This window comes from Zosterops lateralis (assembly GCF_965231275.1).
Source record: "Zosterops lateralis genome assembly, chromosome: 3".
Lineage (NCBI taxonomy): Eukaryota > Metazoa > Chordata > Aves > Passeriformes > Zosteropidae > Zosterops > Zosterops lateralis.
In genome coordinates, this window is record NC_139764.1 from 27,459,295 (window position 1) to 27,479,343 (window position 20,049).

The 20,049-nt window shown below is 35.0% G+C and overlaps 1 protein-coding gene across 1 annotated transcript in view; it reads right to left on the reverse strand.

Annotated features, from left to right (window-relative positions):
- The window catches only part of KIF6 (kinesin family member 6), a 154,490-nt gene extending 134,799 nt beyond the window's left edge, over positions 1 to 19,691 (reverse strand). The window contains exons 1-5 of the mRNA XM_083858420.1: positions 19,594 to 19,691; positions 18,626 to 18,732; positions 16,511 to 16,585; positions 4,344 to 4,491; positions 1,673 to 1,782 (exon numbers count right to left, since the gene is read on the reverse strand). Coding sequence (XP_083714546.1) covers positions 1,673 to 1,782; positions 4,344 to 4,491; positions 16,511 to 16,585; positions 18,626 to 18,732; positions 19,594 to 19,659 — 506 coding nt within the window. The 5' untranslated portion in view covers positions 19,660 to 19,691. The remainder of the gene's footprint in view (positions 1 to 1,672; positions 1,783 to 4,343; positions 4,492 to 16,510; positions 16,586 to 18,625; positions 18,733 to 19,593) is intronic.
- Between the last annotated feature and the right edge of the window lie 358 nt (positions 19,692 to 20,049).

The following is a 20,049-nucleotide window of genomic DNA, read 5'->3' on the forward strand; positions in this document are numbered from 1 at the left end:
CTCACCATACATAAACTAATTGGAGGATTCTAAAACTCACAATCATTAGAAAATATTTAGTATCTAGTTTAAAGATACGACATATTTCCCAGGCCACATGACCCTAAATATGTTTCAAAGTTGCAAGTAAATTATTAAAATTCAGTTTCTTTTGAATTGAATAAATTCATTCTTATAAAATGTTAAATGGAATGAATTCAGATAAAATATTTCAAATAACTTCATAAATGAAATTAATAATGCAATAAAATTGAATAAATAGCATTAACTTGAATAAGTTGAAAAGAAAGTGTAACGCGCTATTTTTACATACTGTAAAAATGGACACAGAAATTAAATTATATTATCCAAAGTAGCCTCTGATTAAAATTTTCTTCTGCATGCCACAGGAAGAAGGTAATAAATTAAATTAGAATCCTAAACTTCATCATGAAAGACACTGGTAAATAACATAGTCATCATAGCTCTGATGTGTCATAAAGCAAAATTTTACTTCCATGTTTGGGGTAAAGAAACTGAAACCATTAGACCAGTTCACAGCCCAGTCCAACCCTTTGTCTGTTGCCTTCCTATTCTCTGGACTAGATTCTTTTATAAAGATCAGTCTTGAAAATTATTTCATACATACATGTCCTAGACAACCCATACTGTGTGGAAAAATAAAGCTCCATTTAAACACAATAAAATATTGTCTTGGAAGATTTTTTAATAAATAAAATGATTTGATAATACATGAATAACGTAATTAGTTATTTCAAAATAAAATTCTACTGATTTTCTTTTATTGCCCCATTCAAAATTTTCAGTATGTTTCCTGCTCTTGTATTAGCAGTGATTTCATTGCTGTTTACAAGTGTCTGTTGCTGTCAGGTTGAGTGATAAAATTCATGGTGCCCAGCATTATTTCAGAGCACTTGCAAGTCCAGTAAACAACTCACTTATTCACGCCAATTTAGTGTTTGCTTAGCTATTTAAAAATAACACAGACTATAAACTATTATTTCAGACTTGGAGACTAGGATTTGGATTTCCTATAAATTAGAAATCTTTAACTTCACCAGTTGGGGCGTTCATGACTTACAAACCTTTGTTTACTATCCTTCTCCAAGCATTAGTAGGTGCTTGTGTCTGATCAATGACAACTATTACAACATCCATCCATCCTGAAGGAAATATAGCTAGAAAGTAGTTCCACAAGAAACTCCAAAGAACAGTATAACTTACTTTATTTCATAATTGCATATTCTAGAAAAATAATTATCCTTGAAGGAAAAGGTCCAAGTAGAAGCAGGGAGATTTTCTCATTACTGTTGCAAGGAAATGCCACCTGTTACATGTCTCTGCCACACACAGTCATACATGTCATACAAAGAGACAGGCTGCCATGAGAAAAACAAGTGCACCTTCTCCTTGTCACTTGCTGCAAGAGCTCTCTTCTGCATAATAGCAACAAACACTTTTAATCCTTTCACCTTTGGTTACTCCCTAGCCTCCATACACACAAAATAAAGAATATCAAGGCACCCTTAAAAAAATTGTGAAAACAAAGCATTCTGATTAAATTAACACTGAGATCAGTAGCACAACTTCAAAAAGTCCCCAAACAAGGTAATAGGGTATATGAAAATGATTGATCTTGGTTTTGATGATTTTTTCTAATCTTGTTACTTACGGCAAATCTTCCATTCTGGAGGCCTCATGTCTTGGGTCCAGAAGATCATAACCACATTCATTGTAGATTTCTAAGTAGGAAACATGAGTTGTGTACACTTTACTGCTATCCTGGATAAGAAAAGAAAGAAAACAGTTCTATAAACAGAAGTCAGAGGTAGATCTGAAGAAATTTTTTTTTCTACGGCTTCTAGGTCACTTTCTCACTTTGTCACTTTTCCTTCTCCTGGGTATGGTGCATATGTTCAATTTGTGATGCTTTTATGTGTTACCATATGCATAAGAAGAAGGAAGGAAAAAAAACACAAAACCCCACAACCAAAACAGACACACACAAAACTTACTAAAACAAAAAACCCCCACAAAACCCCACCATGCCAATGAGTTTAGTCTGCAATTTTTAATTGATTCTGTGTACTTAAAGTCCGTATGTACTTAGAACATGGGAACTGCTTAGAGAACTATGCAACATGACATTTTTCACTTCTGCACTAAAAAGGAATGTTAGTATAAAAATGTAAATGCTCATATTATGGATAGAAAGACTATGTTTAAAGAAAAAAAACAAAACAAAAAGAAAGTAAAAACAGCAACAAAAATAAGATTTACTTCTTTTAGAAACATCAGTGACATACTGCTTTTCACTCTCTTCATCAAAACATTAGAGAACTGTGTATGATGTCAGCTGTTCTCTGCAATCACAATTCTTTTGGTAAATTACATTGCCAAAAAGTAATTTAACGCAACTGATTTTTGCAGACAGAATTTTCCCCAGCCCAAAAGTCAAATCCAAACAACATAAACCTCAAAATAGCGGGCTATGATTTCCAAACTTAAAGAAAAAAAGAACGAAAAATCAGTCACTTCTTTTCATCAGATAAAGCCACTGCAAAAGCTCCCACAGTAGAAATTTAATAATTCAATCCACTACTTTTTTTTTTTTTTTTTTTTTTTTACAAAATATTTTGAGATATAACTTGTCACTTTCATTTAGTAATTATTTCCCATGGTTTTTCTAGTTGGTTATGACAGTTCACTATTTCAAGGAACATAATTAAAAAGATACACTACAGATGGATGGAAAAAATGTAGTAAGTAATAGTTCAAACAGGATGCCGTGGAAATAGGAGAATTTCTAAATTAAAAGGAGATGTTATTAAAAGCAAAGGGCTTGATTTGCTTCTCACTTAGGGTAAAAAGTTTTGTTTCTTTGGTTTCAAATTGCAGTGTCTTTGTCCAACTAAGAGCTTAACTAGTCTTGTATTTCATGTCCCTGATTTCACTTTCTCCTGTTTCATCCTACTTAGGGTTAGAAGGCAAATGATTCTTGTCCACTATTTGAGCACCTTCCAAACCACAGTTGTAGGTACAAAGAAATGAAACAAAGATATGAAAAGAAAGGCAAGAGGACAGATAAAACACCAAGAAGAGGTTCTTTTAAATGGATTAAGAAAAAAAATTATATGACACTATGATTTGGAAGCAGGACGATTGAAATAGGCCTATAAGCATAACTAAATATAGATTTTGATCCAAAACCCAGTCTGAAGATGGAAACATTCGTATTTCTGTGCTGAGAAAGTGAAAAACACACTAGTTATTTTTCATCCTCTTTTGCTTTTATTACATAATTAACATTAGAAAAGAATGTTAGTGTGTTGGCACTGTTTGTTGCTGGCAATTACACGATAAACCTGTTCACTTTCCACAACAAAAGTCCTCCATGGGGGTTGTACAGCAGAAGGTCTAACATAACACCATCATGTGGTTTTTCTTCATTTCCTCTCCCACAATGGCAAGTTTTTGTGCCTCTGCCATATGCTGTGTACACTTACTTGCCAAAGCCATACTTCCAAAGAGCCAAAGTAATTACTAACTGTTGTTAACCCCTCCTGAGACAGGGCATATTAATGTGACTGAGACATATACCCTTATTCAAACAGACTGACACTCTGTTGTATGGGATTGAAAGAGTATAAAAGTACAGTGGGATGATTTATGTTAATGTCAAGTAATATTTAAATTGGCTTAATTAAATAGCTTTGCTAAAATATGAAGATTAATGAGTCATAGGCCTGATGGAGTAAATGAAGAGAAAAAACATAAATTACACCAAACTCCTCTCTTCCTCTCTTCACTTTTGCCTCCTAAAATTATGAAAGTGCTGGAATATTTGACTGTGTTCACTCATGTAAGTATTTCAGACACTAAAAGAAAATGAATTTTTTCACAAACATAATAAACATAAACCATCAGTGAGCTTACTCTGGCACATCCTTTGGCTTATTGACTAATTTCATTGCATAGAAAATCAAAACGAAATGCAATGCGTGGAATACAAAACCAGAGTGGAGCTGATAAAAGTGTTAGACAAGGAGAACCACTTGTGTGATCTGAAGGTATGCTGCACCAACTAAAAAAAGCCTGGGTTTTAAAACTAAAAAAAAAAACCCTACAGTGATGCCTATTCTTTTCAGACTATTGCAATAAAACAAGTAGCCAAAACAACTACAAATATATTCTTGCATATAGTAAATACCGTGTCAAGTTAGATATTTTCTTACAGCATTAGTTTTAGGACTTCCACCAACACTATAATAAAAACAACCTTTAGCAATAGTTACATATTTGAAACCAGACATTAAAAATAAACAGAAAATAATGTTCCATACCTTCTGTAATTGATCAAAAATGTAAGATAAAGTTCTGGGAATGATGCCTCGATCACTGTAACGTTCTGCTCCTCCTGTGATGGTAAAAGTTTTGCCACTGCCTGTCTGACCATATGCAAAGATAGTACCATTGTATCCAGCCAAAACACTATACAATTAAAAAAAAGAAGACAATTAATATTTAAGGCAGAACACATTGTCCATGATCAACTTTGTATAGAACCAAAATACAATTAACAGTAATTCTTAATTACATACAATCTGTCTTTGCTAATACAAGAATACACTAAAGTATATATATATTTTGGATTCTATAGAATTTAAACTATCTAGAATGGAAGGATTTCTTGATGCCTTGACTTAATCCATTATTAGCTGATCACACTTATTGCTATTTACACTATCTTTTAATACTTTTTGGCAGATGATTTTTGCAAGGATGATGTTTAATCTCTTCTAAAGACCGTAGATGTCAGGAATTGTGCCATTTGTACACCAGAAGAATCAAGGAATATTTCATATAGGACTTCATTAAATGCAAACAGAAAACTACACTGGGGTTAGAAACTCGCATAAGGATACGGCTATACCAGGGTCCAGTTTTTATTCTGAGAACATCACTACACTAAACTATTAGACTATACTTGGATAAAGGTATGCAGGAGAACCTGTGCTTAAATCTTCATTTGTAATATGTGTAATTTGTAATCCTCTGTAATAAAATCTTCATTTACTATGAAAACACACAAAGTCACATTAGTAATAGCAAGCTTTTCTCTTACAATTATGATGGTACAAGAAGCTTTAATGGAACAGACAAAATAGCTACTAATGGCATAGCATGAAATGGCATTCACAATCTTTTTCACACCTCTTACTTCTGTTTGCAGAAGTGCCTAAAAAAAGTCCAGGTCAAATATCTTTCTCTAATTCACCACGCTGCCACCATGGATTTCCACCAAAGAGTAGATAAGCTTAATCATCTATACTTGCGGACCTATCAATTTTGTTCAACAAATTGAAAAGCAAAAACTATTCTTGTGAATTTTGTTTAAAGAAAAAATGGTAAATAACCCACGATTTTAATAAATAAAAAGAGGGAAAACAAGCCTTGCATAAGAGAAAAAGGAACATTTATATAGATATCTGCTGGTTTGGCGCCATGAGAGATGCAATGATTCTCCAACTTATTAAAGTTTATTTAAAGGCTTGAGTAGTTGCCAAATCATTTATTTTAATCCATTACAGTAGGATGTCAAAGACAAGAACAGAAACATGTTGAAAGGAGCTACAGTGAACATCTGCTCCCAAAACACACAAAGACAGACTGTATACAGATATTAGAATCCAGATGTTAAAAATCAAAACAATTATTATGATAAAACACCTCATTCATCTATTTTAGGAATTTCTAGTGCCCACAGTCACAATATCTAAATGCTGACAACAGTAATGAGTTGTCAGAAGGCAGGAGGTATCAACAGAAGTTCAGATATGGCAGATTCAAACTACCAAGGGGAAATGATTCTTCCATCAAATTGTATTTAAGCTGTGCAACTCTTTGCCACGCCATGTTTTGGACATTAAAATGTCACACAGGCTTCAGCAGAGATTGGACTAAATCACCAAAATTTTTTTCTTCAGGCCTACTAGTCACAGAGCAACCACAAAGTCCCTAAACTACAAACAATTAAAGACTGAGAGGATATATGGGGGAGGCAGCTCTACATACTTTATTTTTTCCCTCTGAGCATTGTCTGTTAGTCCCTGTGAGAGACAACACAGTGTGCTGGATGGAACCTTGGTCTGACACAGTACAGTTGTTCTTCAGCTCATACAGAAGAGCTCTCTGGCTCTTCAGAGCTAGCAACTGGGATTTTTTAATTTTCTTACTCCTCTTCTTTACAGGTGTGCCTTGCAACATGTTAAAAACTAGTAAATGTGTGGCTGCAAACTATTAACTCAACATTCCCATACTTCAGAAAAAGCTATTGATTAGAATCACCTCACATGTAAACACAGGATGAAATGTCACATACTGTATGATGTCAAAACACCTGCAAAAGTCAGTGAGTTTTCTTTTTGCTATATGATTCTTATGTATTCTTGTATTTTCTGCAGTGCATCAGCTGAAAAGTTTTCCAGAAAGTGCTGGCAGCTCATAAAATGTGAACATATCCATGTCAATAATGCATTCTTCTAATTCAATACAATTATAGGTTATCTTAGGGTAATATTGAATTACATAGGTGATTTTGATTCCACAGTTCTTTAAATTCTGATCTAAAAGTCAGTCTTATTTTCTAAATTTATGTGTATCTATGTGTGTGTGTATAATTATATATATACACAAATAATTGCATTCTGTCCATATTTACTGCATGCATTTCTTTCATTCAGAGTGTATTACAGATACCACCAAGTCAATTTAAGGACAGCCTGCTTGAGGTTCTAAGGAAGCCTGTAAGGAAAGAAGACTACCAATTGTACCAGTGAAACTGCTGGAAAAGCTTTCTAAGAATAACATGCAACTCCATAAGGACAGGATTGGAACAAATTCCCTTTCTAAGTCTGAAAAGCAAAACACTTTTATTAGAGATAAGGGACTAGAGGTTCAGGCAGGACTGAAAAAGCTCCTTTGGTTCAGAAGCAGGCTGTACACTACCATCTCACCTCCTGAAAAGAGTAGAGGGAAAAATGCAGTGAAAATGAAAAGCCTCTACTGCATCAGCTTGTGGAGAAAGAATTAAACTCATGAACTACACAAAGGTTCAGTGTTTGTGCATACATATATATTTATGAAAGAACAATTTTCAAAACTGAAGATATATAGCTACCATCCTAAGTATATTATTGTGAATATTAGTCAATGTTAATTTTGAAGATCTGTATGTGATAACATGGATTAAGTAATAAAAATCCATGTCTGATATGTCCTATTCAGACTTGTTTTAAGTAACTTCATTTGGAATCAATAGTGACACAGGATGAGCCTTGTGGACTTATCACCACAGGAAATATCTGTTGGAGATACACTTTGCTCTTTTCCATTTCTATGTACTTCAAGGCAAAAAACCCCAATCAAAACTCCATCAATCTAATTTTAGTTCATTTCCCAAAGAATTTACCACTGAAATGGTAACTATATGTAGATGGACCAATACCAAATCAATCAATAAATCAATACCGATTCACTAAATACTCAGGAAGTTTAAGATTTGTACATAATATTTTCAACCAAAGATGCACAATTCCTTTAGGGAAATAAAAAGCTCAAAAACTTTCATAAACCGTTAGCCACCCATACAATTCTGTTCAAGAAAACAATATCAAACTATACTGCATAATTACCCTTAGCATAGTGATGGGTCCCTTAGATGCTAGAAGTCAATACAGTGAGCCGAAAATACATACATTGTCCCTTTCATCCTGAAATATGACTATGGCAGGTACCAAAAAGGTTGGCAAGACAAGACAAGAGAAGAGCATATTTTCTAAACAGCATCCACCTAAGAGATCCTTGAAGATTCTCATTTGCAAATTAAAGCTGTCCTCCACAGTAGTGGAAGTGATTCTTTGCTGGGAAAGGTTGGTAGAGAATCAGCAGCTCCTTTCTGCCTTTTCAGCAAAACCGACTTTGCAAAATGTCATTTCCCACAAAGTCTGCATCTTTGCTCTTCAGTCTCTAAACAAAAGTCCCAATTTTTTTTAAACTCAGTATTTGAAACTACACAAATTCACATGGATAGTGATGGTAGTCAGGTGAGGACTTAAAACTATGCATAAATAAAAATCATACACTAAAAGTGTATTTCAGTCATGCCTCCTTGTTGTTATCAGAACTTTGCAATTTTTTTTCTCTCGGAGAGATGAATTTTGGCATGGTTAAGGAGACGTTTTGTTGAATAAGTAGTCTCTTTACTACTTCAAACAAAACACATCAAAGACCCATAATCCAAGGAGAGGCTTTGCAGAAGAGATCTTTCATGCACTTATACAACACTGTATAGCACAGAAGTTCATGGACGACTTCCAGACAGATTAGCTAAAATACTATTGGAGAAATCTGTCTCTAGAATATTTTACTGAAGTCATGATTGCCAGATTTACTGGAGGGTCTTTTTTTTGTCAATACCAAGTTAGACCTAAAAACACCTACTACAGAGAAAAAAACTTTAAAATACAATGACTAAAATCTTCTCTAAATTTGTGTATTTGTTTCATTCTGTTACAAAATTCAGAGAGATCACTTTCATTATTCACTAAAACATGCAGGCATATACATGTAACACTTAGTGATAAGACTTAGTTTCTATAAGAAGAAAAGAATAATATATATTAAAAAGTCAGTTTCTAAGAAATTGTTGATTTGGCTTTGCTTGTACTGCTTATAACCACATATTTCATGTTTCTATCTGGAAAATATTGACCAACTTAAATTTTTCAAGGAAAACTTAATTTGTCATGTGCATGAGCAGTAAGTCTGACTTGTTGAAGTTCATACCTGTAAACAATAAGACGCATTGGGGACAAATCTCATTGCCGTGAATTTCTGCATATAAGGAAATCTCAAAGAAACCCAGCCAAGGCTTCAAATTCTGTTAAAACAAGATTTCCACAAAAAACTTGACATATCAGGGAAAACACGGACATGCAATAGGCCTGCAAAAAGTTGTATTTCAATCTCGTTTAGCATACTGAGCTGTCTTCATGGCTTATTAACATGTGGAAGATCTGTTTTATTACTGCCAAGAAAGGCCCCAAAAAATTAAAAGCTGCAAATTCAAAGAGTGCAAAATTAAACAAATTGAATTTTAGATTTAACTCATGATACCAGAATATTAGGATTTCCAGATTTTGTAGCATAAATGATAATTATGTCAACACTTAGTAAATATATCTTTTAAAATTGAATATTTATTTTTGTGTTTCAGTGAAAATACATGTGGTAAAGTCATATAAAGACTTGCATATTACAAAACTGAATATAAGAAAAAATAATGTTTGGTTGATATACTGGAAATGGAAACCATATCTATGTAACCATATATACATAGGTTTCCTGCATGTTGAGGTGGGTGGGATGATAAATGTTAGTCTTGTCTTTTTGATTACTGTAAAATAAAGTCAATTAAAGCAAAATACTGATGAAGAAACATCATGATTATCTGACAAGTATTATGAGCTCATCAAGAAGTATTTATGCAATAAGAAAATCTCTCTAGGAAATTTAATATCATTGAACAACACAAAATAATGCAAAAAGATTTTGCTTGGTGGAAATCAGAATAAGACAGAGTGCATGGAAAAAAAGCAAATAACAGCATAAATTGCAGGCGAGCAACTCCCAAAGTACGAATAATTATTGTTCATTACATGCCTAAATCATCTTTATCCTTTTATTCTGCATTATAATTTATCATCTAATTATATGTTCTTTTCAAGATGATTATAATTTAGAAAAGGATTAGATCTGTTCTTACATTTTACCCAAAGAATTGAATGCTTCTTTTCTGATCAAACACTGAAAACTTACTGTTGGTTTTTAGAAACACAACAGCTTGTGCTTCACATTACAGAGCTACACAGAAACAAGTTTAAACAAAAAGAAAGCACTGAATATATCCTCTGTGCTGCTCAGAATTTAAATCACACCTTTTCCAACCAAAAAGTGGTTTGTGTACACAGTTGACTAGAAGATTGAGTTAATACCACTGCTAAATAAACCTAATCACATATTATGGCAGCAATATGATAGGATAAATTAAAAATGTTCAAGTTTTACCTCCGGTTATGATACAGACAATCAAAAAAACCTCCCCCAACAACAGTGTTTGAGAAAGGAATTGCAATACTTTTAGTATTTTCTCTAACCAGAATACTAAGGGACACTTTCCCCACACTGGGAAAGAATTCTCTACCTGAAAAGTATTAAGCAAGACCATGATCCACAGCTTATTCTATTCAATGACCACCTTTCCAATTTGTCACTGAGTTTTAGGGGGGAAATTTGATGCAGATACTTTGCTGCTGCAAATGCTTGAACATCCCACAGGATTTACATTTATCTGTATGCATCTAAAGTACATCTAATACCTTAGAAACTCTCAACATACATTCTACAAATATTTTTCTAATTAAAATGGAATACTTTTAATTTTAGTAATTCTCCTGTTTTGAAAAAGAGACATATAATAGAAAAGTAATTCTGTTTTGAAAAAGAGACGTATAATAGAAAACAGAAAGCTTAAGTAAATGTTCCCTATATATTCCACTTTCAGTACAACCTTAATATCACTTAATAACCCAAGTATTGTTACATAAAAGCTTATGTAATGATGATTGCTCAAGAAAATCACTTTTGGCTTTATGAAAAATTAATTATGACATGCATTCTCTCCTGCACCTTGGACTTCAAGAAACTATCCATTATCAAGCATAGGCCATGAATGTAAAGGAGAGCAATAGCCTGTGGTGTTTTCCCCCTCAAATTTTCTTACTCACTTATCAAGTAACTTGCCAGTTCTAACTTACTTGGAATTAGTGGTGATTTGAAACTATGTGCAGTGAAATATGAACTTTTAATTTGAAAATTCAGTTTGGACCCCTATTTAAATGAATGCTGTTACAGAGTTACATACTGGCATTTCCAGTCATTCACTGCCTTGTCTCATTCCTGAAAGATGTCTAATTCCTAAATATAGTGTGATACAGAAGTATAACTCATGGAAGCAATTCCACTTAAATTGATAGATATGTTATGTTTACAACCACCTAACATTCCTCAAGTGACAAATTCCTCAAGTGAGAGCTAGACAATTTATGGGTAGTTACTACAGTCTAAAATATCATTCACTACTTTGTCCTTGAGTACCTGAGACAATATAAATAGTGGTAAAAGCCCAGTGACAGTAGACAGAGGTTGAAAGCAGACTGAGGTTTTTCTATTGTGGTTGGATTTTCTGACTACATTTTGTTTTAATTTCCAGTGAAGATCATTTGTTCTATTTAAAGCTTATGGACACAGAACTTTTCATTTGTTTCTGTGCTCATTGTTAATGAGACTTCAGGGAGGCTTTTGCCGAAGTATAACCAAGAACTCTGCTTCCTCTGCTGCTGCACCAGTTTTGAACAGAACAGAACAGAACAGTTACCTCCAAAATTTGCAAAACAAAAAGAAAAGAAACTTTCCTCTTTGAGTTCTGTCCGCAGTTTTGGGCTCCCCAGTAGATGAAAAATGCTCTAAAGAAATCAGAATAAGCCTGATAGAACCAATTGAGTTCAGGCTGCAGCACATCATGCACAAAAAACCAAGTGAACTCGTTCCTATCAACCCAGAGAAGAGAAAGCCTTATGTGTACCTAATTACCACCTTCTGCAATGGATCATTAGAGGCTAACACTGGTGGAACACAAAGCAGTGCTCACAAGTTGCAGGAGAAGAAGCTCCAGGTGGGTATAAGGAAAATACTCTTCACAGTGAGAGCAGTCAGGCCGTGGAACAGGTTCCTACATAGACTGTGAGATTCCCACCTTAACACATGTTTGAAACTCTATTGGACAAGGGCCTGAGAAATGTGATCTAGAAGCCAGACCTGCTTTCCTCAGAAAATCGGTCCAGACGACCTACAGAGATCCCTTCTTACTTAATTATTCTAATAGGTTGAAAAATTTCAAAGTGAAAGTTCTGTGCAAAGTTTATAATATGAATAAATAAAGCAATGAAAACCCCTTATTAAGTAAGACTAAATTCTGTAAGCATTTTTTAAGCAGGTAAAAGAAAATCCTGAGAACAAGAAGTAACTTTTATCTTAAAAACTTATTTATTTTGTTAGTTTATTTTGGCTTCTGCTTCTTATTTTTTCCTGAGTTTTGCTGTCTTCATTTTAAATGAGTACTAACATAAGATCATGTGGTTGAAACAAATATTCAATAACTATAAAATACTAGACTAAGGAAAAAAGCAGAAGACACCAGTATCTTTGATATTTGGGTGCTGTTGGCCCTCTCTATCTCAGTTTTTGCAGACTTGGAAAATTTTATCAGTGTCCCTCATTTTCCTTCTTTCCTTCCATCCCAATAAACCTCAATTTATCGATATAAAAAAAAAAATAAATTAACACAGCCCTGGCAAAAACCAGTCCCTCCCCACCCCTTCCCCTCTTCCAAATTATATTGAAGATAAAAAGAAGGAAGAACTTAATTTCAAAGATCTGGAAAATAAGTTTTCAGAAGAATTTGTCTTCACAGAGACTCAGTTTTCAGACATCTTCTAACACTTGGAGGTCAGACTAAAGTTTCTTTTAATTAAAATAAACAAAGTATCTCAGTATGACTTCTTTTTCTTTATGTCTTTGCCAGATTTGTGGAACAAATCCAAATTGGTAATGCCTCATCTTTAAAAAACAGAACTGATTTTCAAATGTGCATGTAGCTGTTTTTGAGAGATTAGTGCAGGCAAGTTTCCTTGGAAATTTCAGAAGCTTTCCTGTGGAAAAAAAAAAGTAATATATTTTCTTGTTTTGACTAAGATCTATAAATATATTTAGCATTTCACCATAAACACAGTCACAGATTAGTGACACAAAGATATTCTGAATCAAAGTTGTCAAACTGTAACTTAAGCAATCTTCTTAACAATTCTAAATTGCATAATTTACGTCAAAATAAACACAAGCAACTAATAGTCATTTGAGAAGAAACATCAATGAAACTTTTCACTTTTTATTGCCTCATAATTGTAGTCACTTTGAGAAAGAACAGCTAGATTTACTGATTTCTCAATTTAGGGGAACTTCTAGGCTACATTTCTTTCAAGATGACATCTGAAACAATGTGTCCTTTTAGATTCTATAGACTTTTGTGATGCAGATGAGCCAGATGATAAATATATCCAGGTACAAAAAGAGTAATTTTTAATGAAAATATTTTTACTATATTTTCTGTAAAAATACACAGCAGAAAAAAATCCCCCAAAACCAGCTGAGAAGAAACTGAAGTAGTTTATATATTACAGATGCTAAGTCTTAAAATAAATATAGCACATGAGAAGAAATCAGAAAGAATCTGTAGCAATGGGAGCATTACCCCCAAGGCCATCAAAATTTTCAAAAGATCACAGGTGATTGCCATTAGGTTAATAAACAGCTGAGCCATTTCTTATTTGCATGAGACAACTGAAGAGAAAATACTTTCAAATGTTATTCTTTAATAAATCAAGAAATCTAATACCAAAACATTGGCCATACTAGAACAGAAAACTCAACAAATTCGAACCAATTATTTTCTACTTAATTTCTGATTGCATACATAATCATAAAACTAATATCTGAAACATTTTGAGAGTAGTCTTGTTTAGTTGTGAGGCTAAAGCAATGCTTCATCATTAGCAAATTTTTAAAGTAGGGTGTTATTTTCTCTGTTTTTGATAGAGTAACAATTAGTGCTACTTCTTAAACATCAAGTTGATTCTGCACAAAAATTCTATCAAGTATATATATATTTAAAATTAGAAGGAAAAAAAACCAATGTAAGAGATGACTCAAGGATAGAAAAAAAAGTAATGAAGTTCAAGCAAATCATATGCTTATAATGGTTTGCAGAGGCTGGCACTTTTGACTGAAGAAACAAATTAAAGTAACTAATGTCTGGTGCCTCAGAAACCACAGGCAAGATGACAATGTAACTGGACTTACAGACAGAGAAGTAGTGGCCCAACATCAAAGAAAGCGCACTTAAAAAGAAAAGAAAAAAAAAAAAAAAAAAAAAAAAAAAAAAAAAAAAAAAAAAAAAAAAGTTGCATCCAATTTCCATCCATCCAAGAACAAACTAGAAAGATTTTAGAATCCTGAACATTGACTTTCTGGTTTTAGTTTAAACAATGCCCAAGGTTTTTGTTGGCTTTTTTTTTTTTTTTTTTTTTCTGAGCATTCAAATCTCTAACTGAATTTTCTCAGGACTGTAAGAATGCTTGACAAAGAATCTCAAAATGTTACTGAACTATTTCATTGATATTTTCCTGCTACTTTCTTTTCCCTGGCAATGCACACACAACTGTTCCCTTAGTAAAATGACTCCAACAACAGAAATGTGTGTACTTGCAACAGCTTTTTCATGCAAGAGAATATTGACTGTGAAAGAAACAAATAACAAAGGACATTTTGCTGTAAAAAACTGTGGCCTTTAAGAGAAACAGGGCAATTCTTATTGTCCTATGATGGAAAGAAAAATGGTATCATTAACCACAGAGTGAAATAAGTTTCAGGCCCAGTTCAGGACTCCATTAGCCAAGCAGCCTCATAACTGAAGATATTTTGAAATATATATTTTGTCTAAAAAGAGGTAAAAAAATTAAGGCAGTGGATAAAAACATGAACAGATTTCAGTTACTGCCTACTCTACAAAATTAAAATTATCAGTAACAATGCAAGCATTATGTGGAATACAAGTTTTACCACATTATAATGCTGGAAGACAAAATCTTGATTTCATTAAGAATGGTTTTATAAGTCAATTTTAGCATTAAACATAAAGACTCATCTATTTGGAGTAATTGTCTACCTAAACACTATTGATTTTAATAGCATTTAAGTACTTTGAAGTACATAAAAATATCTAAACCCTGAAACTAAAGCCTACATAATGGAGAAAAATAATATATAAAACAAGTCTTTTACCAGCTAACACTGAAATGAAGGAGAAGAATATCCCTTCCTGTTTATTAGAGCACTGTATAGATGAATTATTCAACTGGAAAACATTCCCATATTCTAGCAAAACACTCCAAAGGGAAAAAAAGAGGCCAGTTTCTTGCTCATTAATTTTGATACTCTGAGCTTTGGTTGAGGATAATTAAGTCCATAGTACGTAACAATGAGATTTTTAACGCTTCTCTTCCGAACACACCCAAATAAGATAAAGATTTTTTTCTGCAGTCAACACTAAACCCAGAAATATTTAAAATTAAGTGTATGAGTTAATATGAAGCTATATGTGATAATGTCAGATAAGCAAAGAAATATCTTTTGGATGAGAAAATAACAAGCATTATCTTTAAGTATATTTAGCTCATTCTAATGACATTTGGAATTCACTGGCTCTTCATTTTCACTGTCAATTATCTTTCTGGTTAATGTGGGACTTCAGAGAAGAAAGCAGTAGGGGTGAAGAGAAAGAAAATGAAACTATAAATAGATATATTTTTCTTCCATGTAACAGCTTGGCTTAGTGTCCAGGTGAAGATGTTTGTTTTCCTACAGTGCTAAACACAGGTCTGTGCAATAGATTAAGGAATAAATTGCAGAATCGTGGCTTAAACCAACAGACAATGAATGAGAAAGAAATTGGCACTTGAAGTAATATTTCCCAACTTACTACAAGTCTGGATTTTGAGCAGTAAGTTAGATAAACAAGCAAACACTATGCAGAAACTCTGCTTCCTCCAGCATGGGATTTTCTCCCGCACTAAAACCAGTACAAACTTCAGCAATGCAAACAGTAAACTGAGCAAAGAGAATGGCATAAAACCACTTTCCATCAGAAAATCCACCTGTTTCAGAGTGGCATGCAATCCACACAATGAATGCAGAAGTCTTCATCAGTCTTAAATGCAAACTGTCAGACATGAGCATTGCTTGATTATGAAAATGGAGGAAGAAAAAAAAAAAAAGTGCCAAAAGTACTGCCTTACATGTTAAAACAAAAGTAATAAGGACAAGATTTAGGAATATCTCCACAAACATTAATGAGAGTCCCTAGCTTAATGAACATTATATAGGAGTACAAAATTTTCATTAGGTTTACCCCCCTATGAAACTATACAGAAAATACTGTTCTAAGACAATGAAGTTGACTTACATTACAGACAAAAAAAAAAAAAAAAAAAAAAAAAAAAAAAAGAAAAAAGAATTGGGCAAGGATTTCTATCTCTATACAAAAAAGGAGGCAACAGCAGCATTGTTATTTTAAGAGTTAAAAATTGAATCTTATTATCCATAAAATTCTCAGGGGATTGTATATTCCCTGCATTCACACATGCCAGTATTTAATAAACTGGAACATCAATCCACTTTTACGACAATGATACAAAGACTTGACTGCTCTCCTTCAAGTAATGCAACAAAAGCAGAAATAGCATTTCCCTGGTTACTTGCAAAATCAACAACGTACCATTCTGCTACTGGTTTGGCAATGCTGTCAAAAATCACATCTTGTTTTGCTTCTTGATCAAAAATTTTCTGAAATCTGAAAATATTAAGAAAATAATAATTGCTTAGAATGTTAAAACAGTACTTGATTCATACATTTTTGTTTGTGTTTGTAATACAATGTTTACATCATTAGGCTTACATAACTTAGTACAATGTTTTCCCTGTAGTCTTAACCACAGCTTGCTGTTGTGCTATTGTACATAAATAGGCTGTACACAGAGCTGCTTTGACAAGATCTGTACAATAAAATCCTCTGATAAAATGATGTGGCTTAGAAAAAAAAATAAACCGTATTTTAAATCTATCAAGAGAATTAGTGTTTGTAACTGGCACCATACTGAATCCTGGATAAATAGATTACACTATAACCAAATACAGCATCCCACCAGCACAGCCAGGCTCACATTTTTTCAAGCCATTTCCTTCATTCTGCTGCACAATTACTATAGGTCACAATGAGATATTTAATTAAATATGTTTTGTCAGTTTCTATATAAAATATCTGCAGTTATTTTACAGAATCAGAATTTCTCAAGAATCAGAATTTTTGAGGTAGGAAGGGACCATTTGTTCCAATCCTCCTGCTGCCTCTGCATCATTTTCTGTTCATGTAGATGGACTGTTCCTGAGAGTGGAGAAGGTGATCCTTGAAAATCAGCTAGTTTTCTTGGTCATCTCTCCAGGAATGTGTCTCAGAGAATTCTTTCAAGCAGACCCATGAACAATCCAAAGTCTGCATTTGTGAAGTCCAGGGCTGTGATCCTACTTTTTGCCTTACTCCCTTCTCTCAGTATCCTGAATTTCATTATCTCACAGCCACTGCAATCAAAGCTACCTCCAGGCTTAATATCCATCAACAGTTTGTCTATGCTTGCAAATATTCTGATTATGTTGGGAAGTTGTCATCCACATGTTCCAGCAGCCCCCTGTACTGCTGGAGTCCTGGTGTCTTGCCCCCCTATTTGGAATTCTAGTCTTGCACAGAACTCCCCAGAGTGTGTAGAAAGGCCTTACAGACACTGGGTGTGTAGAAAGGCCCTGTGCTGATCACAGTATCGCAGACAAATGCAATACACAAAACACAAAAGCATTTATTCTATCCTGCTAATCGGTCAAGCAACTCAAACAATTATTCTTCCCTTGTCTTAAGGATAATAAGGCATAGGGTTTCTCAAAATGCATCTCTACAGAGTTTTTAATAAATTATAAAGTCAGACAAAAATATTGGCATTCATTAAGTTAGGCCTGAGCATTGACAGCCTAATGTAGTGTTGCATATGAATCTATTTGGAGAGGACAGCTCCTTTCTTTCCAAGCAGATTACCTCAGCTGATGTAAAACAACATCAGTCTAAGCTGCAGTTGTTTATGTGGAGCTCTCTCTTTTAATAGCATAGAGAAACAAATTACTTGCTGTTTACTATAAAAAAATGAAGCATATCCAAATTGGAAAAAGACAGTCTTGACCTCATCATTAAAGGTGATTATATATCTACCTTTATTCATCACCAAAATTTTAAAGTGTTGCCTCACTTTTCTGTTTAAGCAATGAAAGTGTTTGATGCTGCTGCATTGATTTTAAGTTCCTAAAAAATAATTGCACTTTACAACCAACGATCTATTTCTTTCAACAATTTCTGGTTTTCTTTACCTTGCTTTGGCTATGTCTGAAACACAGTTTCGAAACAGAATGTTTTACACCAAGACTTCTTTAGCCAATCTATTAAAACTCATTAGATCAGAAGAAAACACACAGTCCTGCTTCAGTCTTCATACACAAATTCAAAACAAGGTGCAAAAATAGAAGAACTGATAAATGAATCTTTGAGATGAGATTTAGAAATGCAAAATGACTTGCAATGGACAGAATGAAAATTTCATCCAGTGCTGTCAGACCCATCGTAGCGAAGAGCATATTCTGAAATGTTCTTCTTATTAAGGGAGTTATATAAAAATGAACCCATCTATACCATAATTTAATTTAAAAATTAGACTTTTTCTGATTCTAAATATCATTACATATAATGTTGTCAATCACTAAAGGTAAGAGGTACAAAGACACGCCTTCTACTCACTTGAACCTGTAGCTTTCTCGTTTGTTATTGATGAACCCATCTGCTAAGTCACGTGGCACAGTAATCTCCAGACTGGGCAGAGGTTCCTCATTATCAACTGAGTAACTCTAACAAGGATGGATAGGAATTCACAGAATAACTTCATCAATAGAACAGCATTACATATGACACTTACCTAAGCTTAGCACCTGTAGTTGTCTGGAGACAAACTTGTTAAAAATTGCACTAAATACGTGAGCAGATCTTCCTGAACTACTACACAACTAAACCAGCACATACCGGCATTAGCCTGTCACCATGTAAACACTACAACGATATTCAAAACAAAAGCGTCGCCTCTTTGACACAATTGGCTTAGCAAACCACTTTAATATCTGTGATGTTATAAAAACCCAAAGCATTGCTGCCAGTGCAGACACCTCCAAAACATCTGGAAGAATACACTCGGAAAGACAAAGGCTGTGCCGAGAAGAGCTGGTTTAAAACAAGAAGGCAATTAAGAGACCTAAAGGGTTCCTGAGACCTAAGGGTTCCTGAGGAACACTTCCATTATCTTTACTATCCCTTGGTTAGGCAGCTGTAGGCTGGGATGGGAGCAAACAACGCGCTCCCCTCCCTTGCCCAAAACACTGTTGGACTGCACAAACCCCGCCACGGGTGTCAAGTGTTTTCCTGCCCAGCCCCTCTCTAATAACGAGGATGGAAATAAGTTCCTCAGCCACTCCCCCAACAGTTACAGCCTAAACTGCTCCACTTTGTGATTTTATGAACTTCCTGAGGCTTCGGAGAGCAGGAACAGCACACCCGCCTGAGAACCAGCCTTTCAGCCCCCGCCGCCCGCCTGAGCCTTTTGAAGGGCAGGGCCCGGCCCCGCTGCGCCCACCCGAGCGGGGAACGCGGCTCCCGGGCCGCCCCTGGCTCTCCCCGGCCTCCCCGGGGTGTCCCCCCGAGCACAGCTCCCGGCCTACCCCCGCCTGCTGCCGCCTGCCCAGCGGCTTCACCCGCGCGTACACCCGGATCGTCTCCTTCACCATCGCGGCCGCCGCCGGGCCCCGGTAACCCGGTAACCGGGCACGGGCACGGCCCGGGGCGGGGGAGCGGCCCCACAGGGCCCCGGGGAGCGGCCGGGCCCCGCCTGCCACAGGTGACCGCCTGCCACAGGTGACCGCCAGCCCGGCCCGTCGTGCCGGCTCCCCCCTGGCTGGGCTCCCCCCTCGTATTAAGTGCTAGTGAGCTCTCTCTTCACAGAGCAGGTAGACAAATCCTTTTCCTGCTGAAGACCAACGACAACTTTCAGCCCAACAGCATAAACAACGGTGGACTGAAGAGAGAAAACATGAAGGATGAGAGACCTCACAACTTGAAGCTGTAATTGGACAATTAAACCCCAAATGCAAATGGGCCAAACTTATAAAAATGTAAGA